The sequence below is a fragment of the Pistacia vera genome, unplaced genomic scaffold, assembly GCF_008641045.1.
Source record: "Pistacia vera cultivar Batoury unplaced genomic scaffold, PisVer_v2 Contig507, whole genome shotgun sequence".
Taxonomy (NCBI): Eukaryota; Viridiplantae; Streptophyta; class Magnoliopsida; order Sapindales; family Anacardiaceae; genus Pistacia; species Pistacia vera.
Genome location: NW_022196343.1, coordinates 471824 through 494767, shown reverse-complemented (window position 1 = coordinate 494767; position 22944 = coordinate 471824). Strand labels below are relative to the sequence as shown.

General features: G+C 37.8%; 4 protein-coding genes across 4 annotated transcripts; 1 reads left to right on the top strand and 3 right to left on the bottom strand.

Moving 5' to 3' along the window:
• Positions 1 to 2586: 2586 nt before the first annotated feature.
• On the bottom strand, positions 2587 to 3858 carry LOC116105983 (non-functional NADPH-dependent codeinone reductase 2-like). The gene is made up of 4 exons (XM_031392352.1): positions 3548 to 3858; positions 3217 to 3457; positions 2952 to 3131; positions 2587 to 2820 (listed from the first exon to the last, which is right to left on the bottom strand). Exons 1-4 carry the CDS (start codon positions 3856 to 3858, stop codon positions 2620 to 2622), a joined length of 933 nt encoding a protein of 310 aa, XP_031248212.1. The 3' UTR covers positions 2587 to 2619.
• Positions 3859 to 6270: 2412 nt separating this feature from the next.
• Positions 6271 to 7387, top strand: LOC116105908. Its single transcript, XM_031392282.1, has 2 exons — positions 6271 to 6618; positions 6881 to 7387. Exons 1-2 carry the CDS (start codon positions 6271 to 6273, stop codon positions 7385 to 7387), a joined length of 855 nt encoding a protein of 284 aa, XP_031248142.1.
• A 5450-nt stretch (positions 7388 to 12837) lies between these two features.
• Positions 12838 to 14168, bottom strand: LOC116105955 (non-functional NADPH-dependent codeinone reductase 2-like). Its single transcript, XM_031392317.1, has 4 exons — positions 13757 to 14168; positions 13434 to 13674; positions 13178 to 13342; positions 12838 to 13089 (listed from the first exon to the last, which is right to left on the bottom strand). Exons 1-4 carry the CDS (start codon positions 14068 to 14070, stop codon positions 12865 to 12867), a joined length of 945 nt encoding a protein of 314 aa, XP_031248177.1. The 5' UTR covers positions 14071 to 14168; the 3' UTR covers positions 12838 to 12864.
• An 831-nt stretch (positions 14169 to 14999) lies between these two features.
• Positions 15000 to 18623, bottom strand: LOC116105954 (non-functional NADPH-dependent codeinone reductase 2-like). The gene is made up of 5 exons (XM_031392316.1): positions 17536 to 18623; positions 16515 to 17152; positions 16174 to 16414; positions 15909 to 16091; positions 15000 to 15330 (listed from the first exon to the last, which is right to left on the bottom strand). Exons 2-5 carry the CDS (start codon positions 16826 to 16828, stop codon positions 15106 to 15108), a joined length of 963 nt encoding a protein of 320 aa, XP_031248176.1. The 5' UTR covers positions 16829 to 17152; positions 17536 to 18623; the 3' UTR covers positions 15000 to 15105.
• Between the last annotated feature and the right edge of the window lie 4321 nt (positions 18624 to 22944).

The window sequence follows — 22944 nt, the reverse complement described above, 5'->3', positions numbered from 1 at the left end:
GTTGTAGAATCTAAATCTCTTCTAGTTACGTATTACTTGATATGATTGAGCTTTCCAAAAATCTTCAATCATGATGTAGAATCAAAATATGAAGTTCTCCAGACGGCAATGCATTGTACACAATTTGTCAAATGTATTAACTAATATACTGAAGAAAAAATTATAAAAAATGAAAAATGAAAACTAAAAGATTTTAATATAAATTGGATTTAGATAACACAGCTGCTACTTCGTTTTCCGTACAAGTGAAAATCTAAATACTGATCCAGCGTCATGAATATGGCGCCCTTTTGATAACAGTATAGGTATCTTCTTGATTTTTTGTTTCTTTTTAGTCTCCCCTTTACGTCCGTACTCGCCATAACAGCACCAGAAAAGTACATTGATTTCCTTTTGAAAATAACAGTTAGGGTACTAGTTCTTAATCAGACACCAATCAATGGCGGAAGACTTGAGGAGGCTAGTCGCCAACTTGAGGTTATACGTGGCAATGTTCAATTTCCTTGAGGAAGGGCAGAGTAAGTTGGATCCTTCAGATTTTAAGTACAATTTTCTACAACCTTTGCTTGATTTTTGCAAGGGAAAGAATATTGACAGAACTGAAATGGAGGAAAAGACTTTTCACACGATTGGCCAATATCCTGATCTTTTGAAAATGTTTGGGGACATCTTGAAGAGTCTGGTCGAGTAGAGGATGGTCTTGAGGAATCTTGGTCATGGAGAAATTGAAAATACATCTTAGGAAGAAGAAATATATAAGTGTTTGTGTGTGATTGGGTGCTCCTTGAGGTACTGTTTTCCTGGAGTTATTTCTTTCTTGTGATGGGCTTTTGCAATTTGCAGACTTTAAAAGCTCGAATTACGTTAAATCTTGATTTGCATTTCTTTGGTTTGATTGTTTGTGTTTTCGTTATTGTTTTCTTTGTGTGATTAATGATGCAGAAGACATTAAATTCTTCAGAAATTTCCAAACTTAACTTAGACAGCTGCTTCTTCGATTTCTTTACAAGTGTAAATCCCAATATTGGTCCACGTCATAGACGCCATTTTTAATAACAATTTAAGAATCTTCTCGATCTTTCCTTTTATTTTAGTCTCCATTTCATGACCATAGTCCATATATAGTCACCATAACCGTACCTAAAAATTACATTGATTCTCATTTGAAGAAAAGGGTTAGGGTTTTTCTTAATCGACAACCACCGAATGATGGAGGAGGAGAGGCAGAGGCTTCACCGGGAAACGTTAAGTTTTGTTGAGAAAGTGAGGAGCAAGTTGGATCCTTCAGATTTTAAGTACAATTTTCTAGAACAGTGGCGTTATTTTTTCATCGGGAAGATCGACAGAACTGAAATGGAGGAGAGGGTTATTCGTACGATTGGCCAGTTTCCTGATCTTGTGAAAATGTTTGGTGATCTCTTGAAGGAAATAGAAGAATCTGTAATGATTTCTAAGAAAGAAAAGAAGTAAGTGTTTGTGTCAGAATTGAAACCTCTTGAGGTACTGTTTTCTGCGACTTATTTCGTTCTTGCTGGATGTGATGGATGATATTGGCTTGTGCTTTGTAGACTTCAAAGACGGAAATATGTTAAATCTTGATTAGCATTTGGTTTTGTGAATCTATGTGTTTTATTACCTATGTAGAAGAAAATGCTGCAGAATGGTTTGCTTGGAATTTTCTTTTCAAAAGATCATAAAGAATCATGTTTTGTCAATAATCTGCTGACTGATTTATCATGATTCGCTAAACTTTTCCCAAACATTTCCATACATTTTATTGGCAACTGCAATAGGCACTACAAGCATCTTTCAATAGTCAATTCAATCATTAGACTTAAAGTGATAGAGGTGAATGAGTTGGGAAACAAAAATATTAGGTTTATAATCTCTTTTCACAAATTTTCTTGGTTAGGTCATAAATAGGTAGACAAGACTCATGATAAGCAAGCAGAACCCATTTGTGAATTGACTAATATATAGAGATTATAAGAGAAATGATTATAAGTGTAATATTATTGGTTGAGAAATCAAGAATACTGTATATGTGGGTGGTGAAAGTAGTTGTTATGTGCGATGGAGAAAGTCTTTTGTACAAAGAACCAGTCAAGTGGGTTACGTCAGAGCAATGTGTCTGACATACATACATACTCCTCATTGGCAGGTTGCATGTGCATCAGTTACACAAAGGTTTTGTCTCTATCTGAGAAAGTGAAGCAGAGGAATCTGGTCATTGAGATTTGGGTTTTGAGGGTTAGTTCCAAAATCTGTATACTCCAAATCATTGTCATTAGTTTTGTCTATTAACTGAACCTTTTGTATTTGGCCCGTAGAATTGAACCGACTACCAGTTAATAAGCTTATATTTTGAAATAATGCTGTGGCTAATTTTCTTGCCAAATCTAATGACCATTTCCTCAGTATTTCAAAGAATTTATGAGTGGTAATAAGAGGTTTAAGGATTAAATTTCCCTCCCCTGTTCCAACCTTGGAACAAAATTGGTTTAATTCTGAGTTTATTATGGGAGTGCATAGTAAATATAAGTGCAACTACAAATACATAATTTGCATTGAAGTCACAACAACAGTAAATTGACCTTAAATTTCTCCATCCCAGATCTCTTAAATGGACTTGTAAGGACCCTTCTCTGACACAAATGACTGAATGATGTTCCCTCTCATCTGTGGAATTTGTTCTATTTTCTGAAGTTCTTCAGCACTTAACCGCCAGTCAAATATCTCAAGGTTTTCTTTCATTCTTTCTCCGTCAAAGCTCTTCACAACTAAACTTACTCCTTGCTCATAAACCCACCTGAGAGAAACCTTCACATATACAAAATAAAGCAGAGAAGAAGTCAAGCATTAAATCTCGTCCTTCCACTCGAAAATATCACTAAAATAAGTTCAGATAACTTGAAAAAAATTGGAATGAACTGACTCAGAAATCTAATTACCTGAGCAACTGTCTTTCCTTTAGCAATTGCAATCTCTTTCAGCACTTGAGAATCCATGTCTCTGTTAGTTCCCCAAACTACTCCTTTGGCTCCCAACGGCGAATAAGCTGTTATATGGATGCCCTTTTCCTCACAGAACTCTCTCAGCTTCTTCTGTTGCCAAACTGGGTTCATCTCCACCTAACCAAAATATCAAACACGCGTGTTTATTCAGCTATATCAACACTAGAAACATAAAAATTTTGTTAAAGAATTGACTTCTAACTTGATTGACAGCCGGAGGGATTTTTGCAGATGCAAGTAATTTCTCAAGCTTCTTGCAGGAAAAGTTGCTGACTCCTATGGATTTCGTAAGACCAAGCTTTTGACATTCCTCCATGGCCTCCCAGGCAGATTCCAAATCAATTGCAACGATATTTTCTTCATTAATCGCAAACCCCGACCCTGGTTTCAAGCTTCCCGGAAAATGAATTTGATAAAGATCAAGGTAATCCAACCTAAGATTCCTGTAATATTGAAACAAAATACCAAGGAGTCTGTATATATATAATATATGTAAAAAATAAACTAAGAAATTAATGAAAGTAGTAGTTTACTTGAGAGTGTTTTGCAGGGCAGGGAGGACAAGCTCACGGTGTGAATCGGTAGTCCAAAGCTTTGAAGTGATGAAAAGCTCATCGCGAGATTTGATGAGGCTGAGATGTAAAGCTTCCGCTATTGCTTCGCCGAGATATTGTTCGTTCTGGTACATTGAAGCAGTATCGAAGTGTCTGTAGCCCAGTTGAATTGCTTGGAGAACAGAATCTTCTGTAGCTCCAGTTGAGTTGAAAGGGAATTCGGCTGTGCCAAAGCCTACCAGAATGGTTTCGCCATTTGAGGGTAAGATTGCCACTGGAATGCTCACCATTTTCTCCAAGAGAACTCAACCCCGTTTAGTATTTGCATTCCTTTGTTATATATAAATGATGTTACCCTTTTGATATAGACTTTGGATCGAGCTTTAAAGAGTTGATGTTAATCCAATGGTTGCAATAAGGTAGTGTATATTATTTACAGCCCGCCGATTAACTGTTTTCGAATTAATTTTTTTTAGTAAGTTTTAATGTTTCTTCATCAATTGCACATCACTTCTCTAAATATAAAAATAAAAAACAAAAAAATTAAAATAAATTTATGTAAGCGTGGCCTCATCACTTGATTTTATTAATTTTTATTAACCACTTTTATATAAAACATAACTGAGACCGTGGGTTGAAGCCATATACAACCCCTTTGATTTGTTGTTACTATTGGACTATCCATGGGTGGATCATATAGGTCTTTGGGGTAACGTATTAGAGAAATATTAATATTACAAAGAGAAATACAAAGAGAGGCATACAAAGACAAATCCTGCCCTTAAAAGAAAGGCAAAAGAGAGAGAGAGACAATCATTAAGACTAAGGGCGGGATTTGTCTTTGTATGTCCCTCTTTATATTTCTCTTTGTAAGGCTAGTATTTCTCAACTTATTATTGCAAACTGGGATATAAAATAAATTGTTTAATGATCTAGATAATCAAAGTGTACAACCGAACAAATTAAAATAATTGTTATTGTCCTTTTTCAGGAAAATTGCTATGTTTCAATAAGGATTTTTCTCTGTCGCCGTTAACATTGTGTGTGTGGTTGCTTCCTACCTCCAATAATAGAAAGAGAATTAGAAAACCAGCCAGCGTCTGAGTATTAATCAACCAACAAAACAACAAACTGGCTAAATTATTCAACAGCTTTAAATAATAGCTAAAGTACAAATGCAGTAACCTTATGTGTGGCTATAATAGCTAAAATACAAATCCGGTCTTATAATTCGGACTTTAATTTTCAGTAGCAGGTATTAACTTACGAATGAGTTAATCCAAGTAAAAAAATGACAAAACATACTAGAGTTAACTCATACACAAAAGAAAAAATGTAATGTCTCTCACTAGCAAAAGTCAAGTCCGAAATTAAAAAAAACCAGAATGTCTACAGGAGATAGAGATTGATCGTATATTTATAGGATGAACGACATGTTCCCACCCGAAGTTTGCATTTACTACTCAAAAACTTTAGAAAATACAATTACCCACTTTCTGTTAAATATATCCGTTAAGACTGGAGGAGGATAAAATGGTAAATTCAAAAACAGTCAAGGATAATTATCTTTACCCCTGTATTCCCATCTTTTTTTCATCTCGCCCCTCCCATCTTCATCTTCTTCATCTCACCTTTTTTTCTGGCGAATACCCATATTTCAAGCTTGTTTCCAGTCGATTGGCAAACCGGAAATTCATCCTTCCACCACCACTGGAACCTCCTTCACCCCCTCTTCTAAACCCACCATTCAATTGGCTTTTCCCACTCCCTATTTGCCGTCCACTGGTTGTTTTTGGGCTGCCCACCATCGATTCGTAAAATTCCCCGGCCAACCTGCCCATCTCCAAACACCAAAAGGCAACCTGTCAATACCAAAAGACTCATCGGATTCTCCTCTTCATAACCCCCATCAGTTTGGCCCGAGCTTGTCTATCGTTTTTGTTGGCGACTCCCTCTTGGATTTGTGCGACTTTGAAGTTGGGGTTGTTTTGATTGGAGCTTTTGAGGGGTTGATTGGGGGTAATTGCTTATTTGTTTGGAGTTGGGCTTGTTGGTAGTCTGTTGTGGTTTTGTACTTTTGTTTTCCGGCTGATTCCTGTCGCCAGTGGTTTTGCAAAACGCCCACCAAGTGTTTCGTAAAAAGGCCTCAAACAGCCTTCTGCGAGCGTTAGAGCCAGAATTTGAAATTTTTTCTTCTTAGTTTTGTTGAGTCATGTGAGTTTATTTGATTAAGTCTCTTTGTTTACATTATGAGTCTATTGTTTTGTCCGAGTCCATTGGAGTCTATTATTAGTGGGATAATGCTTAAATTGATACTGTTACAAGTCCTAGTCTTTGGGCACTTATGCAGGAGTTAGTGGCTAGATATTTTCTTTATGAATATAGCCGTTTGGCATTTAGCTCTATAAATAGAGCAGTTTGCTTTTGAGTCATTGTAATTTGCAGTGAAGCAATAAATAAATCTTGTCTTTTGTCTCTTTCTTTAATTTTGTCAACATTTGGTATCAGAGCTGGGTTAAAACAAAAAAAATAGTGTGAGGAGTTTGACAAAAAGTGAGAGAAGAAAGAACAAGGTGTGGTGTTTGCTAGTGAGGTTGAGAGAAAAAAAAAGGGCCAGTTTTGTGAGAATGAAAGGACGTATTGCAGCAACTTTATTTCTTTTCTCCTTCACTTTGTTTTATTTTTTGCAGCAGCAGTGAACGATGGCCATCGAAAACTTTGTTCAACCGTCCATTCCTCGCTTTGATGGTCATTATGATCATTGGAGCATGTTAATAGGGAACTTTATAAGATCTAAGGAGTATTCGCATGTCGTCTCTAAAGGAATTACGGAACCAGTAGATAGAACGACAATGACACAAGCACAAAGAATGGAGCTAGAAGGGCAGCGGTTGAAAGATCTCAAGGCAAAGAATTATCTTTTCCAAGCAATTGATCGCTCAATCTTAGAAACCATTCTTTGCAAAGACACTTCGAAACATATTTGGGATTCCATGAAGAAGAAGTACCAAGGTTTAGCAAGGGCAAAAAGCAGCAACTTCAAGCATTTCGTACGAAGTTCTAAACACTTTGAATGAAGTCGGGAAAATCAGTTACAAATTATATCTCTTGACCAGTGGCGATAGTGAACAAGATATGATCCATGGGGACAAGACAAAGGACGTGACCATAGTAGAGAAGATTATTCGATCCATGACACCAAAAATTAATTTTGTTGTTTGTTCCATAGAAGAATCTCATGATATTGATGAACTTTCAATTGACAAATTACAAAGTTCTTTGTTGGTTCATGAGCATAAATTTAACCAATAGGAGAAAGAGGAGCAAGCTTTGAAGGCCTCAACAGAAAATCACTCGGCGACAAGAGGAGACAGAGGACGAGGTAGAGGTCGAGACAAAGGCAGAGGAAACAATGATCGTGGAAATCAACAACAACACCAACACCAACACCAAGACAACAAATTTCAAGGAAGAGGACGAGGTGGCAACCACTCGACTACATATAAATCGAGGTCAATAGACAAGTCCAATGTGGAGTGCTACAGATGTCATAAGTACGGTCACTATAAGTTTGAATGCCGAACTAATCTGAATAGACAAGGTGAAGAAAGAACTAACTTTGCAGAAAAAGAAGAAGAGGTGTCTCTTTTGATGGTGTGTCACGTAAAGGTAGAAACTCTACCAAATATGTGGTATTTAGACACTGGCTGCAGCAACCACATGTGTGGAGATAAGAAGGCGTTCTCTGACCTGGACGAATCTTTTCATAACACTGTTAAGTTTGGTGACAACTCCACAGTTTCTGTTATGGGGAAATGAAGGGTAACTATTCAAACTAAGGAAAATTCCATCCACACTATCTCTAATGTTCTTTTTGTCCCAGATCTAAAGACCAACTTGCTGAGTACGGGTCAGCTGCAAGAGAAGGGGTACGAGATTTCTATCAAAGATGGAGTATGTCAAATTCAAGATGCAAAGTTAGGCTTAATTGCTCAAGTTAACATGACGGTAAATCGTATGTTCCCGCTTTATCTCCACAACACCACTCATTCATGCTTCTCAGCAAGACTGAATGATGCAGCATGGCTATGGCATTTTCGCTATGGTCACCTAAGTTTTGGTGGATTGAAGACTTTACAGTAGAAAAATATGGTGACTAGTCTTCCTCAAATTACTGCTCCATCTGAAGTTTGTGAAGAATGTGTTGTTAGCAAACAACACCATAATCAATTTTCGCAAGGAAAATCATGGAGAGCAAAGAAGCAATTGGAGCTGGTTCATTATGACCTTTGCGGGCCAATAAATCCACCTTCCAATAGCGATAAAAGATACCTAATCACCTTCATTGATGATTTTAGCCGAAAAACATGGGTGTATTTTTTACAGGAAAATTTTGCAGCTTTTGCAGCTTTTACAGCTTTTAAAAGCTACAAAGTTCTTGTTGAAAAAGAAGTTAGCAACCAAATAAAAGTTCTTCATACTGATCGTGGTGGAGAATACAACTCATATGAATTTGCAAATTTCTGTGAGACTCATGGAATTCAAAAGCAACTTACAACAGCTTACATGCCGTAGCAAAATGGCATTGCAGAAAGGAAGAATTGTACAATCTTGAACATGGTGCGGTCAATCTTGGCAAGGAGTGGGATTCCAAGAAGTTTTTGGCCAGAAGCTATCAATTGGAGTATTCATATACTAAACAGAAGTCCCACCCTTGCAGTTCAAAATGTGATGCCGCAAGAAACTTGGAGTGGACGTAAACCAACTGTCGAGCATTTCAAAATTTTCGGTTGTATAGCATATGCACATATTCCAAATCAAAAGAGAATAAAGCTTGATGACAAAGGAGAAAAATGCATTTTTCTTGGTGTTAGTGAGCAGTCAAAAGCATACAAATTGTACAATCCCATCTCCAAGAAAATTGTCATTAGTCGTGATGTAATTTTTGACAAAGAAAGATTCTGGACGTGAAAAGAAAACAATGTCAAGCAACAAATACTAGCAGACTTTGATGGAGAAAAAGAAAGGCAACAACCCGTGGAGAATGGACAACCGGTGCAAAATGAGCAACAACCAACTGTAGAAGACCTTCCAAGCCTAACTGGAGTTGATGTTGCTGATGAACAATGACCTCAACGAGTTAAAAAAAGACCAGCATGGATGGCTGATTATGAGGTACCTCGGAATGATCCGTCTGAAGACCAACTTACACATTTTGCTCTTTTTTCAGATTGTGATCCTGTAGCTTTCAAAGATGCTGTCAAGGAGTCAAAGTGGTGGTAGGTTATGGATGCAGAAATAGCAGCCATTAAAAGAAACAACACTTGCGAGTTGACAAAGCTTCCAAAAGGGCAAAAGAACATTGGTGTGAAATGGGTATACAAAACGAAACTGAAGGGGAATGGAGAAATTGACAAATACAAGGCACGCTTAGTCGCTAAGGGCTATAAGCAAGAGTTCAGCATCGACTACAAAGAAGTTTTTGCTCCAGTTGCAAGACATGACATAATCAGACTAGTGATTGCATTGGTGGCCCAAAACTCTTGGCCTATTTTCCAGTTGGATGTGAAATCAACATTTTTACATGGCGACTTGGAAGAACATGTATTTATTGATCAACCTCTTGGTTATGTGAAGCTTGGAAGTGAAAATAAGTTTTATAAACTCAAAAAAGCATTGTACGGGCTAAAACAAGCTCCACACGCTTGGTATAGTCGTATAGATGCTTATTTTTCTAAAGAGAGATTTAACAAATGTCCACATGGGTATACACTTTTTACAAAGACTGGAGATGGAGGAAAATTTCTCATTGTTTGCTTATATGTTGATGATCTTATTTTCATTGGAAATGATAGTGCCATGTTTGACAAATTTAAACAATCTATGATGGTAGAATTTGATATGTCTGATCTTGGAACGATACATTATTTTTTGGACATTGAAGTGGTGCAATTTGCAGCTGGAATTTTTATTTCTCAAAAGAAGTATGTGCAAGACATTTTGGACAGGTTTCAAATGAAAAATTGCAACTCTGTTAGCACACCTACTGAAGTTGGTTTGAAGCTTGTTCGAGATACTGAAGGAAGGAAGATTGATAACACTTTTTACAAGCAAATTGTAAGGAGTTTGATGTATTTAACAGCTGCAAGACTTGACATAATGCATGTTGTAAGTCTTATTAGCAGATACATGGAATGCCCGAGGGAGATACATCTTTTAGCTACAAAAAGAATATTTCGATACTTGCAAGGGACTGCTGGTTATGGGTTGTTTTACAAGAAAGGAGAAACGTCAGATTTAATTGGATTTACGGATAGTGATTATGCCAGAGATCAAGATGATAGAAAGAGCACTTTAGGTTATGTCTTTATGATAGGTTCAGGAGCTGTCTCATAGTCTTCAAAGAAACAACCAATTGTCACGCTGTCAACAATCGAAGCCGAGTTCGTTGCAGAAACTTCATGTGCTTGCCAAGCTGTTTGGTTGAGAAAAGTTATTGAAGAGCTCTATTTCAAGCAACAAGGACCGATCCCAATTAATTGTGACAGCAATTCAACAATTAAGCTCTCCAAGAATCTTGTTTTACCTAGGCAGAGTAAACATATAGATGTGAAGTATCACTTCTTGAGAAATCTCACCAACGATGGAATCATTGATCTTACCTTCTGCAGAAGTGAAGACCAAGTTGCTGATATATTTACTAAACCCCTCAAAGTGTCGTTATTTCAGAAGCTACGGAAATTGCTTGGTGTACGCACTTTGGAATGACCAGTTTCAGGAATGATTTTTTGTTCTAATGTTGTCTAAACTGACTATTTGAAAATCTTTCAGTTTAAGGGAAGGAATGTTGAGTCACGTGAGTTTATTTGATTAAGTCTCTTTGTTTACATTATGAGTCTATTGTTTTGTCCGAGTCCATTGGAGTCTGTTATTAGTGGGATAATGCTTAAATTGATACTATTACAAGTCCTAGTCTTTGGGCACTTATGCAGGAGTTAGTGGCTGAGTTAGTGGCTAGATATTTTCTTTATGCATATAGCCGTTTGGCATTTAGCTCTATAAATAGAGCAATTTTCTTTTGAGTCATTGTAATTCGCAGTGAAGCAATAAATAAATCTTGTCTTTTGCCTTAGAAATATTTGTCTCTTTCTTTTGTTTTATCAACAAGTTTTCTATTCTTTGATGATTGATTGATAATACCTGTTTAATGTACTATTGATTTGGGTTGGAAGTGTTTTAAATTTGTGGTGGTTTGTGGAAGTGGTGATGTCTGTATTTGGTGGTTTCGGTGGCAGGTTTGGAGTTATTGGAGGTCTAAGTGCCGAAATCGATTCCTGAGATTTGAATTCAAATAGGGAAGGGTATTTTTATCTTTACAGTAACTATCAATCTCACATAACAGAATTTACTAACATATATTAACGGAAGGTAGGTGATTATTGTTTTGAAACTTTTCGGGTAGTAAATTGTCGTTAGAGCAAAGTTTGGGGGTGGGGAAATCTGTTGTTCGCCCTAAATTTATAAATTACATATAAAATTCTGATTTGAATGAATAAAAAAGAAAGAAAAGAGCACATTAATTTTCCATGTGGATTCTATTTAATGTCATGCTGAGTCATGTAAGATTAATTTATATGACCATAATCTGATCAATGTCAGTAATTAAATAATTCTATGCCATGTAGGATAAAATGAACTAGGATATAGGAAATTAAACTTCTTTTGGTATACCGTAAAACTTTTAAAAAAATAATTATAGGTTGTTTTTTATTATATAATCAAACAAAATCAATTTCGCTACGGTTATAAGTTTATAATATTTTAAGGAGTAAACGACATATTCCCACCCAAGGTTTGATGAAATCTCAAGCCGGTACCCCAGGTTATATTTATTCTAGATTCCCACCCTTAAAATAACAATGTTAGTAATTTTTAGGGTTTAGAGGGTGTAATTACCATAATGTCGTTAACCCTAAATTAATAAATTATTTTTTAACCCCTAAATTAGTAGAATTATAACTTACCATTTTATTTTCAAATTATGTCAAAAACACCCTCGGTCACTACACACCCTCGTCGAAACAACCCGATTTGGGCTGTTTCTGACGGCGTCGAACCTGGTGGTCACCTCCATCAACTTCCCATAGTTTGTCATCCAAAACCCCTCTGGTTCCCGACTCATTGGCCCCTCCAATTGCCGGCACTGTTAGGCTTAGGGTTTCGGTGTTCTTTGCTAGATTCCGGTCAATTCAGACGGCGAAAATCCAATTGGACACCACCACTGCAACCACCGTCTCCAAATCTATAAAACCCCTATGTCTCTAGCAACCGTTTCGTCGGCTGAGAGTTCGTGTTCATCGACCCTTTTTTGTGAAGTGGTGGACGGCAAATGGTGAGTTGTCGTGGCTGGGAAGGTTAGGCGTTTTGCAGGGGACGATGGGAGGAGTCAAATGGTGGTGGTGGTGGTTAGGGTTTTCGTCGTTCAGAACGGCTGAAAACCAGTAAAAACGAGTCGCATGTCGCGGTTGTCGTGGCCGGCGATCGGCGAGTGATGAGGGGTTGTGAAGGGTATGGTTTTGTAGAGGGGAGGATGGGGGTTCAAATGGTGGTGACAAGGGTGATTTTGGGTGGAGGAATTGCCGGAAAAAGGGTAAAAAACGTCAAGGACGTCGTCTGCTAACGTGCGCTGGAGGACTGTTATAGGCGGTAGTCTGCTAACGTGCGCTGCCAATGTAAAATGACCAATTTACCCCTTTACCGTTACATCAAACATTTTTCCGTCACTTTAAAGGTGGGAATCTGGAATAAATGTAGCTTGGGATACCAACTTGGGATTTCGTTAAACCTTGGGTGGGAATATGTCGTTTACTCTATTTTAAGTGTATCATTCTGAAGAGGGTCCAAAAACAAAATATTATAAGTAAAAGAGAAAAAACAGAATGGGTCAAGGATCTATTTGAAAGCTATTTTAAATGTTAATTTAATAATAAATATAAATTTAATTCTTTAATGTTCGTGCTTTTTCAGGAATAAAAAACTGATCAAGGTCCCAATGTCCCACTTCTCTTGGGGAGAAGTAATGAATTTAGCCGTTTTTGGTAAATCAGGTAAAATCACGTGTATTGTATTGCGGTTGTTTGTTTGCTTGTTGACTGATTCTTTATCGCCATTTGTATTATTTTGGTTCATTGAGTCCATTTAAATAAGCTCATGAAGGTGTTCTTTCAGTTAGTCCACCAAACAAATTAAAATCATTATTCTTATCATACAAGCAAAATTTATATAAACAATTGACCCTATAATTCTCCATCCCAGATATCCTCGATTGACTTAAAAGGACCAGTTTCTGATACAAATAAATCAAAAAGATTCCCTCTTTGCTGAGGAATTTGCTCTATCTTATGAACTTCTTTGAGACTTAACTTCCAATCAAATATCTCAAGGTTTTCTTCCATTCTTTCTTTGTTAAAGCTCTTCACAGCTAAACTGACCCCTTGCTCATAAACCCATCTGAGAGCAACCTTCTCATGCAACAAAATAAACCTCAGTTACTTGTCCTGAAAACAACGAAATAATTAATGTCAACAAGAAAAAAAAAAAAAAATTTACCTGAGCAACTGTCTTCCCTTTGGTACTTGCAATCTCTTTCAATACTTCACACTCCAAGACTCGGATTCCTCGGCCTCCTAATGGCGAGTAAGCTGTTATGTGGACGCCATTTTCGTTACAGAAGTCTCTCAGCTTCTTCTGCTGCCAAATTGGGTGCATTTCCACCTTACCAAAACAAATTAGTGTGAGCGTGTGTATATTTATATTATTATTATTATTATTATTATTATTATTATTAAGGAGATCTGAAACTAACTTGATTGACGGCAGGAGGGATTTTAGCAGTGGCCAGTAATTTCTCGAGCTTCTTGCATGAAAAGTTGCTGACTCCTATGGATTTTGTAAGACCAAGCTTTTGACACTCCTCCATGGCCTTCCAAACAGACTCTAAGTCCATCGGCAGAATATCTTCTGTTTTACATGGAAACCCTGTTCCTGGTTTCAAGCTTCCCGGAAAATGAATGAGATAGAGATCAAGATACTCCAACCCAAGATTCCTACAATATTGAAACAAAATATTAAAGATTTTCATACAAAAATTCAGTCTCTTCACACTAACGTTTGACCGGACTACGTTACTTGAGAGTGTTTTTAATTGCAGGGAGGACAAGGTCGTGGTGTGCATCGTCGATCCACAATTTTGAAGTGATGAAAAGCTCATCGCGTGATTTGATGAGGCCAAGCTGTAAGGCTTCGGCTATGGCTTCGCCAAGAGATTTCTCGCTCTGGTAGATTGCAGCAGTATCAAAATGTCTGTAGCCGAGTTGAATTGCATGGAGAGCAGATTCTTTTACTGAGTCAGTTGAGTTGAACGGAAATTCAGCAGTGCCAAAGCCTACAAGAGGAATAGTTTTGCCTGTTGTGGGTAAGGGTGCCACTGGAATCGTCACCATTTTCACAAGACAACTCCGATGGATTAAGCGATTGCTTGGTTCTTAACTATTTAGGTCGTTGGTTTCTAGCTCCAATAATTGAAGAGGAAAACAATTTATAAAGAGAATTAGAAGACAAGCCGGCGGATGATTATTATCAATGAACAAAAGAACAAACCGCCACCGGCTAAATTATGCAATATATAGAATTGAATAAAATAAAAATGCCATTACCAATTTGTCGACATTGTGTGGAAAGAGTCAAAATTGAAGAAAACATAACATTGCATTCATATAATATATGAAAAGAGAGTTTTTGCCAATTTTTTTTTTTTAATTTTATTATTATTTTTTCAAATGAGATGAATACTTGAGAGGGTTTTTAAGTAAATAACATTACATATACAAATAGGATATACAAAGAGGAGATTCTAATGTTATAAGTTTTATTCTTACAACTTATTTATACGTCGTGATATTGTTTGTTAGAATAATGAGAATTTCTTGTGATAAACTAATATTATTCATAACGTATCCACGTTATATTAATTATATATTTAGGATTGAAATTTATGATTTCTAACCTTATATATATTATTGTTTTTTCAACAATTGTAGGTAGATATGATTGTATATCAAAACAAAATCATTGTAGTTATCTCTTTCAACTTTGTAATATTTTATATGAGTAAGTTGAAGGTCTCAAAAGGAATCGTCTTTTTTGAAAACGATTTTAAATTATACGTTAACTTAATAAATAAATTAATTATATATCAATATCATGTATGTGAATTCTAGTAATACTTTAATGTTCTTGATCCATATATCCTTTTCGATATCAATAGATTTATATATTTCAACAATAAAATAAAAGGTGATAATGCTGCAGGCCCTTGTGCCCTACATCTTTTACAGGGCAATAAACGAATTCAGAACTTAGATGTGTTTTTTTATTTCTTCTTTTGGTCTATAAATTCAAAGTACATTTAATTAAGAATAATATTTACCAAACAATACTCTATTTTACTGGTGGAATTTAGAAGCCACAACTTGAACTTAAATTTCTCCATCCCAGAACTCCTCGATTGATTTGTAAGGACCTTTTTCTGATATGAAATATTCAACATAATTTCCCCTCCTCTGAGGAATTTGCTCTATCCTATGCAATTCTTCTTTAGTTAAATTCCAATCAAATATATTCAGGTTCTCTTCCATTCTTTCTTCGTTAAAGCTCTTTACAACTAAGCTTACTCTTTGTTCATGAACCCATCTGAGAGAAACCTTGACATGGCACCAAAATAAACCCAAATTCAATGGTGAAATAATGAGATATTAAAACTAAAGATTGAAAAATAGTCAAGCACTACTTTATACTTATCTACTATATATATTGAATTATTCTTCTATTTAATGATTGATCTTGTATTTCCCACAATGCTTCAAAGTTTATCTTAATTTTCTCAATATTATTTTCACCACTATAAGCTTTTACATGGATTAAATATTTTACATAATCTATCGCTTAACTTCTATGTTTCATGGATATGATCGTTTTATTACAGAAGAAGAAAACAGAAGAAGAAATCATATGCTAATAATGCCACTCTTTAATAATACCATCGTGATACCATAGACTTTCTTTATAACCTATACAAGAGAGAGCAATCTAGTAATATAATTGGGTGGCTCAACTTTGAATTTCAAATGTATGCAGTTTTGGAAGCAAGTGATTGTATGTAGATGTATATATAGAAAATGGAGTTTGTTGGAAGATTCAGGCCAATTGAGATAAGGAGAGGAATAAAGTTCCAAAATGAAAATACCAACAGTAAAGCTTTAACAACTAAATAATTAATTACCTGAGCAACTGTCTTCCCTTTGGAATTTGCAATGTCTTTCAGTACTTGACATTCCATGACATGGTGATTTCCCCAAAGTGTGCTTCCACTGGCTCCTAATGGCGAGTAAGCTGTTAGATGAATACCCTTTCCCTCACAGAATTCTCTCAGCTTCTTCTGCTGCCATATTGGGTTCATCTCCACCTTATCAAAACAACAAAATTTTTACATATTTGATTATCAAGAGTTAAAACAGAATTAAATATCTTGCATATTATTGACCAACTTGATTGACAGCAGGAGGGATCTTTGCACTGGCAAGTAACCTCTCAAGCTTTTTGCAACTGAAGTTGCTGACTCCAATGGATTTTATAAGACCAAGCTTTTGACACTCCTCCATGGCCTCCCGAACAGACTCCAAATCCATTGGAAGAACATCCTCTTCCTCCCATGGATACTCAACCCCTGGTCTCAAGCTTACCGGAAAATGAATGAGATAGAGATCAAGGTACTCCAACCCAAGATTCCTTGAAAAAAAAAAAAAAAAAAAAAGAGATTAGAAGTTTCCATTAAATTGGCAAATTTTTTTTTTCTTTTTTGTTTAACATAATTAGACTGCTAAATTACTTGAGAGTGGTTTGTAGTGCAGGGAGGACAATATCATGATGAGCATTGGCAACCCAAAGCTTTGAAGTGATGAAGAGCTCGTCACGCGATTTGATAAGTCCAAGACATAGAGCTTCAGCTACTGCTTTGCCGAGAGACTGCTCGGTCATGTAAATTGCGGCGGTGTCAAAATGCCTGTAGCCGAGTTTAATTGCATGGAGAATAATTTCATCTACAGATTCAGTTGAACTGAACGGAAACTCCGCTGTGCCAAAGCCTACAAGAGGAATGGTTTTGCCATTTGAGGCTAAGGTTGTTACTGGAACGGTCACCATTTTTTCTCAAGATTTGAGAGTGGTTACTACTAGAGGAAGTTTTGTGGCTTGAATTTATCTGATACGATTCATGGCTTTATAGGATAACCACAAGCAGTGAAAGAAAAGTACAAATAGACAGCTTGTGGATTTATATATTAAAGAAAGACATTGTGAAGTGGGAGTTGTTGAACAATTTAGTGAAAATCCCACCTTAGTAGAAAAAAGCTTTTGTTTTGACTCATTCAAGGACCCAAGGATCTTGTCTGGCTTCGTTTTCAAAAAGGGCCCGTGAAGAACATCTTCGAATTTCCAAACACACTCTCAACTGTAGTTTCCAGACGCCTTAAACAATTATTCATTCAAAAAAGAATAAGAAGTTAATCCAGAATACCAATAGATAGAGAAAGAAATTAAAAAAAAAAAAAAAATATGCAGTATATGGCTGACATGAATCAATATAGTTTATCATAATTAAGTGTGGCAAATAGTTCAATTTTTTTTTTCTTTTTTTTAAGATTAATTACTTCAAACTTTGTTGTTTTTATTGATAATTTTCACTCTATGACCTTTGTTGATAACACATTGATGAACGACAGGTGAACGACTGTTTCCACCGAAGTTTGCCCTAATGACAATTTACTACCCGAAAAGTTTCAAAATATATGCTGTTAAGTTTTATTGAAGGAGTATAAAAAAGTAAATTCAAAAATAGTAGATGTTGTCACCTTAGCTTCCCCTGATCTAGGAAGAGATCGTAGAATCTTCCTCACTAGCTCACTGTTGGAGTCATATTTGCCAAGAGATTTCAAGGCATTGATGGTATCGGTGAAGCGAGTGAACATTTGTGTGATTGATTCATCACCCCTGAGGCTGAGCTTAAACCTTCTGTGTCTATGTTGTCTCGCAGCAACACAAACAAAAAAATTAATACCAGTAAATGATCAAAAGGAAAACCGAAATGAAGTAGGAAACTATGGCTCGAAAGCAAGAAGCAAGGGAAACTTTATCCCTTATATATAAACGAAAAAGTCCCCTCCCATCTCCCATCTCCCCCTCCTCATCTTCATCTTTTTCATCTCATCTCTTTTCCGATGAATACGCATCTTTCAAGCTTGTTTTCGGTCGATTGGCACACTGAAAATTCACTCTTCCACCACCGCTGGAACCCTCTTCACCCTCTCTGTTAAACCCAACGTTCAATCAGCTTTCCCTATTGTCCGTTTACAGTCTACCGGTTGTTTTTGGGCTGCCCACCACCTGTTCGTAAAATTCCCCAACCAACTTGCCCATCTCCGACCACCAAAGTGCAACCTATCGATACCAAATGACTCATCGGATTCTCCTCTTCATAACCCCCATCAGTTTGGCCCGAGCTTGTCCATCGTTTTTGCCGGCAACTCCCTCTTGGGTTTGTGCAACTTTGAAGCTGGTGTTGTTTTAATTGGAGCTTTTGAGGAATTAATTGGGGCTAATTGCTTGTTTGTTTGGAGTCAGGCTTGTTGGTAGTCTGTTGTGGTTTTGTACTTTGGTTTTCTGGTCGATTCCAGTCGCTGGCGGTCGTTTTCCCCGAGGTTTTGCAAAACTCCAAGTGTTTGTAAAAAGGCCTCAAAGAGCCTTCTGCCCGCGCTCAGCGCTGGAATTTAAAAACATTTTCTTCTTTGATGATTGATTGATAATACGTATTTCGTGATGTGTGATTAAATTGTTTAATAGATTATTGATTTGGGTTGATAATGTTTGAAATTTGTGGTGGTTTGTGGCAGTGGTGATGACTGTATTGTGATTCTAGTGGCGGGTTTGGAGCTATTGGACCTGTGATTATTCGGACTCAACATTGGAGCGAGACATGACAAATTGCTTCTTGACAGTCTACGAAATCAGATTGCGACCTAGAAAAACACAACTGTTAATGATAGAGTGGCGACATCAGTAGCCCAACCAGCATCAAAATAGGCCAGTATATGAAGACCAAGGTCACGATGAAAGGTGAGACCACGAAACAAAGTGCCCTTAAGGTACCGAAAAATACCCTTAACATCGCACATGCCATAATGAGTGGGAGTAGTCAATCGTTGGGCTACCTGATTCACAACAAAGGCAATGTTTGGCCAAGTGAGAATGAGATACTAAAGACCAGTAACCATACTATGATGGAGAATGGTATCCGAAAAGGGATCATCATCGGAGGACAGTGAAGGTTCAGAGGATCTAATGAGAGTGGCACAGGGAGTGCAGGAGTCAAGCTCAAAGCATCGAAGTAAATCCACCATATAATGACGCTGAGATAGGTACAAAATAGTAGGGTCCTAGACAAATTCCATGCCAAGAAAGAAACCAAGAGACCCCAAGTCTTGACCCACAAGGTAGAGCATAAAGTAGAGACACAACCAGTGACAATTGATGGATCAGAACTAGTAACAACCAGATCATATTCATAAACAAGGAGGATCACCGTGAAAGTGGAGGTGCGGTGGATGAAAAGAGAGGAGTCAGATCGACTGTTGGTAAACTCATGATTAACCAGGAAAAAGTATAGTTGGTGGTACCACACACAAGGAGGCCGCTTAAGACTATAGATAGCTTTAATGAGATGACAGACATGGGATGGATGCCGTGGGTTGGTGAAATTGGGAGGTTGTTCCATGAATACTTCTTCAATCAAATAACCCTGGAGAAAGGTGTTATTGACATCATGTTGACAAAGCGGCCAACCATGCATTGTGGCTAGGGCAAGATGGTGCGAATAGTGATAGGCTTGACAAAAGGACTGAAAGTATCCTCAAAGTCCACACCAGGCTGCTGATGAAAACCCTTGGCAACCAGACGAGTCTTGTATCGTTCAACAGAACCATTAGCTCTACGCGTAACCTTGTACACCCAACGATAACCAACAAGATTCTGTTGAGGAGTATGTAGAACTAAGACCCAAGTTTTATTCCTTAGAAGCGCATCATGCTTTTCACACATTGCCTGACGCCAATGAGGGATAGATTGTGCCTGCTTGAAGGATGAAGGTTCATGAAGCATGGGATCCAAAGTCTCAGCAGTAAGAGTGCGTGGAAGGACATGAGGGGAAGAAGCCATGATGGAATTGATGTTGTGGCATCTCTGACGGAGAGGCGGTGATGGGGTTATAGAACTGTCAAACACAAAAATCGTAGTCATTAGAGGAGAGGCGCTAAATCCTCGAAGGAAGGGGATAGTGAACCAACTGATGGTGATTGAGGTAGACTCATGGAGTTTGACTAAGACTACAAGCCTGGGGAAGTTGGAACTGAACTAGTGGAGGGATCTAGAGCGACCGAGGGTGATGGTGTCTCAACGGCCAAAGCAGAGGGAGAATCAAGACTAGAACAAAAAAATATCAAAAAGCTAAACAGTCGTGGATGGAACAGACAAGGTTCGAAAGTCCAACGAAGGCGTCGATGAAGTGGTAGTGGTAGCATAACTAAGAAATGTCGTCTCATGAAAAACCACATGGCGAGAAATGTAGACATGGCCTGAGGGTATATGGAGGCAATGATACCCACAATGCAACAAGTCATACCCTAAGAAAATGCAGAACGTGGGGCTAGTTTGTGTGCAACTGTCGAAGTAAGCAATGGATAACAGGCACAACTAAAAATCCACAAGAAGCAATAGTTAGGAGGACACCAAAAAAGTGCTTCAAAGGACACCGATTCTTGAGCAGTGGCATGTGTAACATGTTAATCAAGAAAACAGCAATAGAAAAGGCATCCACCCAAAGGATGGTGGTAAGTTAGCTTGTAATAAAAGACAACGTCCGTTTTCCACCATGTCTCAGTGTTTCCTCTCAACGACACCATTTTGGCCAGGGGTTTAAGGGTAGTATAGTTGATGGGTAATACCGTGAAACTCAAGAAGAGAACAAAATGACTTATTATCAAACTCACCACCCCCATTGGAACGCACAATTTTAATAGGACACGAAAGTAATTTTTCTACCAATAATTGGAATTTTTGAAAAATTATACTAACATCAGATTTATTAAACATAGGAAATAACCAACTAAATTGATTGAAGTTGTCTGCAATTGGTAGGTAATATTTAAAGGATGACAAAGATGGGATAGGAGCAAGACCCTAGACATCAAGATGAAGAAGCTCAAGCGGGGCTCGAGTGGTGTATGTTCGTTTGGCAAAGGGAAGACGACAACCTTTACTAAGAGGACACAAATGACACACAATAGAGAGATCCTACAGACCACAGATAGGACTAGACACAGAGGCAAGCACAATCTTGAGCACAGTAGAGGAAGGGTGTCCAATACGATAATGTCAAACATCAGACGACACACAAACAAAGAAAAGAGCATTGATAATTGGAGATGTTAACTAATAGAGCTCGTTACTGTTGCGATCAGAGAGAAGAATCTGACCCATCCGTTTTGCCTTAATCACGAAAATATATGAGTCAAGAAGACAAGTTGAGTCAGTATCTGATGCAAATTTATGAATAGACAACAAATTTTTACGTAGTGACGGAACACACAAAAAATCAGATAAAATAATGTAAGAACCTAGGGACTCTGACAGACACAAAGAACCCTTATGAGTAATAGATAGAGACCGACCATTCCCAGCAACAACGAAAGACATACCATTATGAGTCTAAGGAGAGGACAAAGCAGCAGTATTAGGTGTCATATGGTGTGTGGCCCAAAATTAAGAACCCAGTTGGAGTTAGAGGTATCACACACAGACATAGTAGTAAAGGGCATGGCAACAACATCCATAAGTAGGCAAAGTTTTCGCATTGGGGATAAACGCGAGCGGAGTGCCCATATTTTTCATAGATCTAACAGGTACCTCGAGGAAGACCATCTACTAGAGTAGGTAGCAAGGGAGGCTAAAATGAGGGAGAGGGCAGTTGTAGAGTGGATGACTGAGTACACTAAAGAGAGAATTGAGTACCACGACCACGTCGCGATTACCATGATTGCGAGATCAAGAGTTGCGTTTATTGGAAGAAGAGCCAAAGGCCCCCAGAGGATTGTGACTAGTTGTTAATAGTAGCCATAACCACAAGTTAGGTGGATAAACCCGAGTGCTTCTGTTGAAGTTATTCTTCCTAAACTAGAAGATCATACAAGTCATTAAAAGTGGTAGAGGGTCGGAGATGCATAGATGTGATGAATCCCTGATACTTATGACCTAAGCCATCTATAGCATACTCAACCAAGTCAGAATTTGAGACTAGAAAGCCAGCTACAGCAAGGGAATTAGATAAGGACTTGGCTACAATAAGGTAATCAACCATTGTTTGATCAGTAGTCTTACAAGAAGTATGCCATTTGTCATGAATGGATTGAAGATGAACATCGAAGAGCGGATTTAGTCGTCGATCTAGGAGAGACCATGTTTCGACAGCAACGGTGCATGGTAGTAACAAGGGTTGGACAATGGAAGATGAAACAGTGGACTTGATCCAAGTCAAGACCAAGTGATCAATCCTCAACCAATGAGAGTAAGTGGGGTTGGTGGTGCTATTCGGAAGAAAGGGCACTAGAGGATGCACATCACTTATGATCGAGAAGTGGTGACCGACTGCAGAAGAGAGGGCTAGTGGAAGATGGACTGGCATTGTGGGTGAGGAGAAGCCCGGTGGTGGGAAAAGGAATCCACCTATAAATGAGGAGGACGATGGGATCGTCAGCTGGATGACCGACGATGAGAACTAGGCTAGGAGAAAAGCACCAGAATCAGTGATTGGAATGATCACAACATTAGTAGGTAAAGATGAAGATGCCATGGGAGATCATAGGGGTACAGGTGTCACTTTTCAAAGTTTGAGNTTTCTACTAATTAGGGGTAGAATGGTCATTGTGTCCCAAAAGAAGAATTCTCTAGAAAACTCAAGAATCTTTGTTTTAGGCTCTTCGCCGCGGCGAAGTATTTTCCGTCGCCTCGGCGAAATAGGGCAGAACCTACCCGTAATGCCACTTCTCCTCCTCGCCGCGGCGAAGTTTCTTCTTCGCCCCGGCGAAGTTTAAATTTCCAACTTCATCAAAACTCAACCCATTTCAAGGCAACAATTCAACCAACTCAACATACAAACTCAATTTAAGTTAAAACAATAAACTTTTAGCAAATCTTAAATACGTACCTCAAGT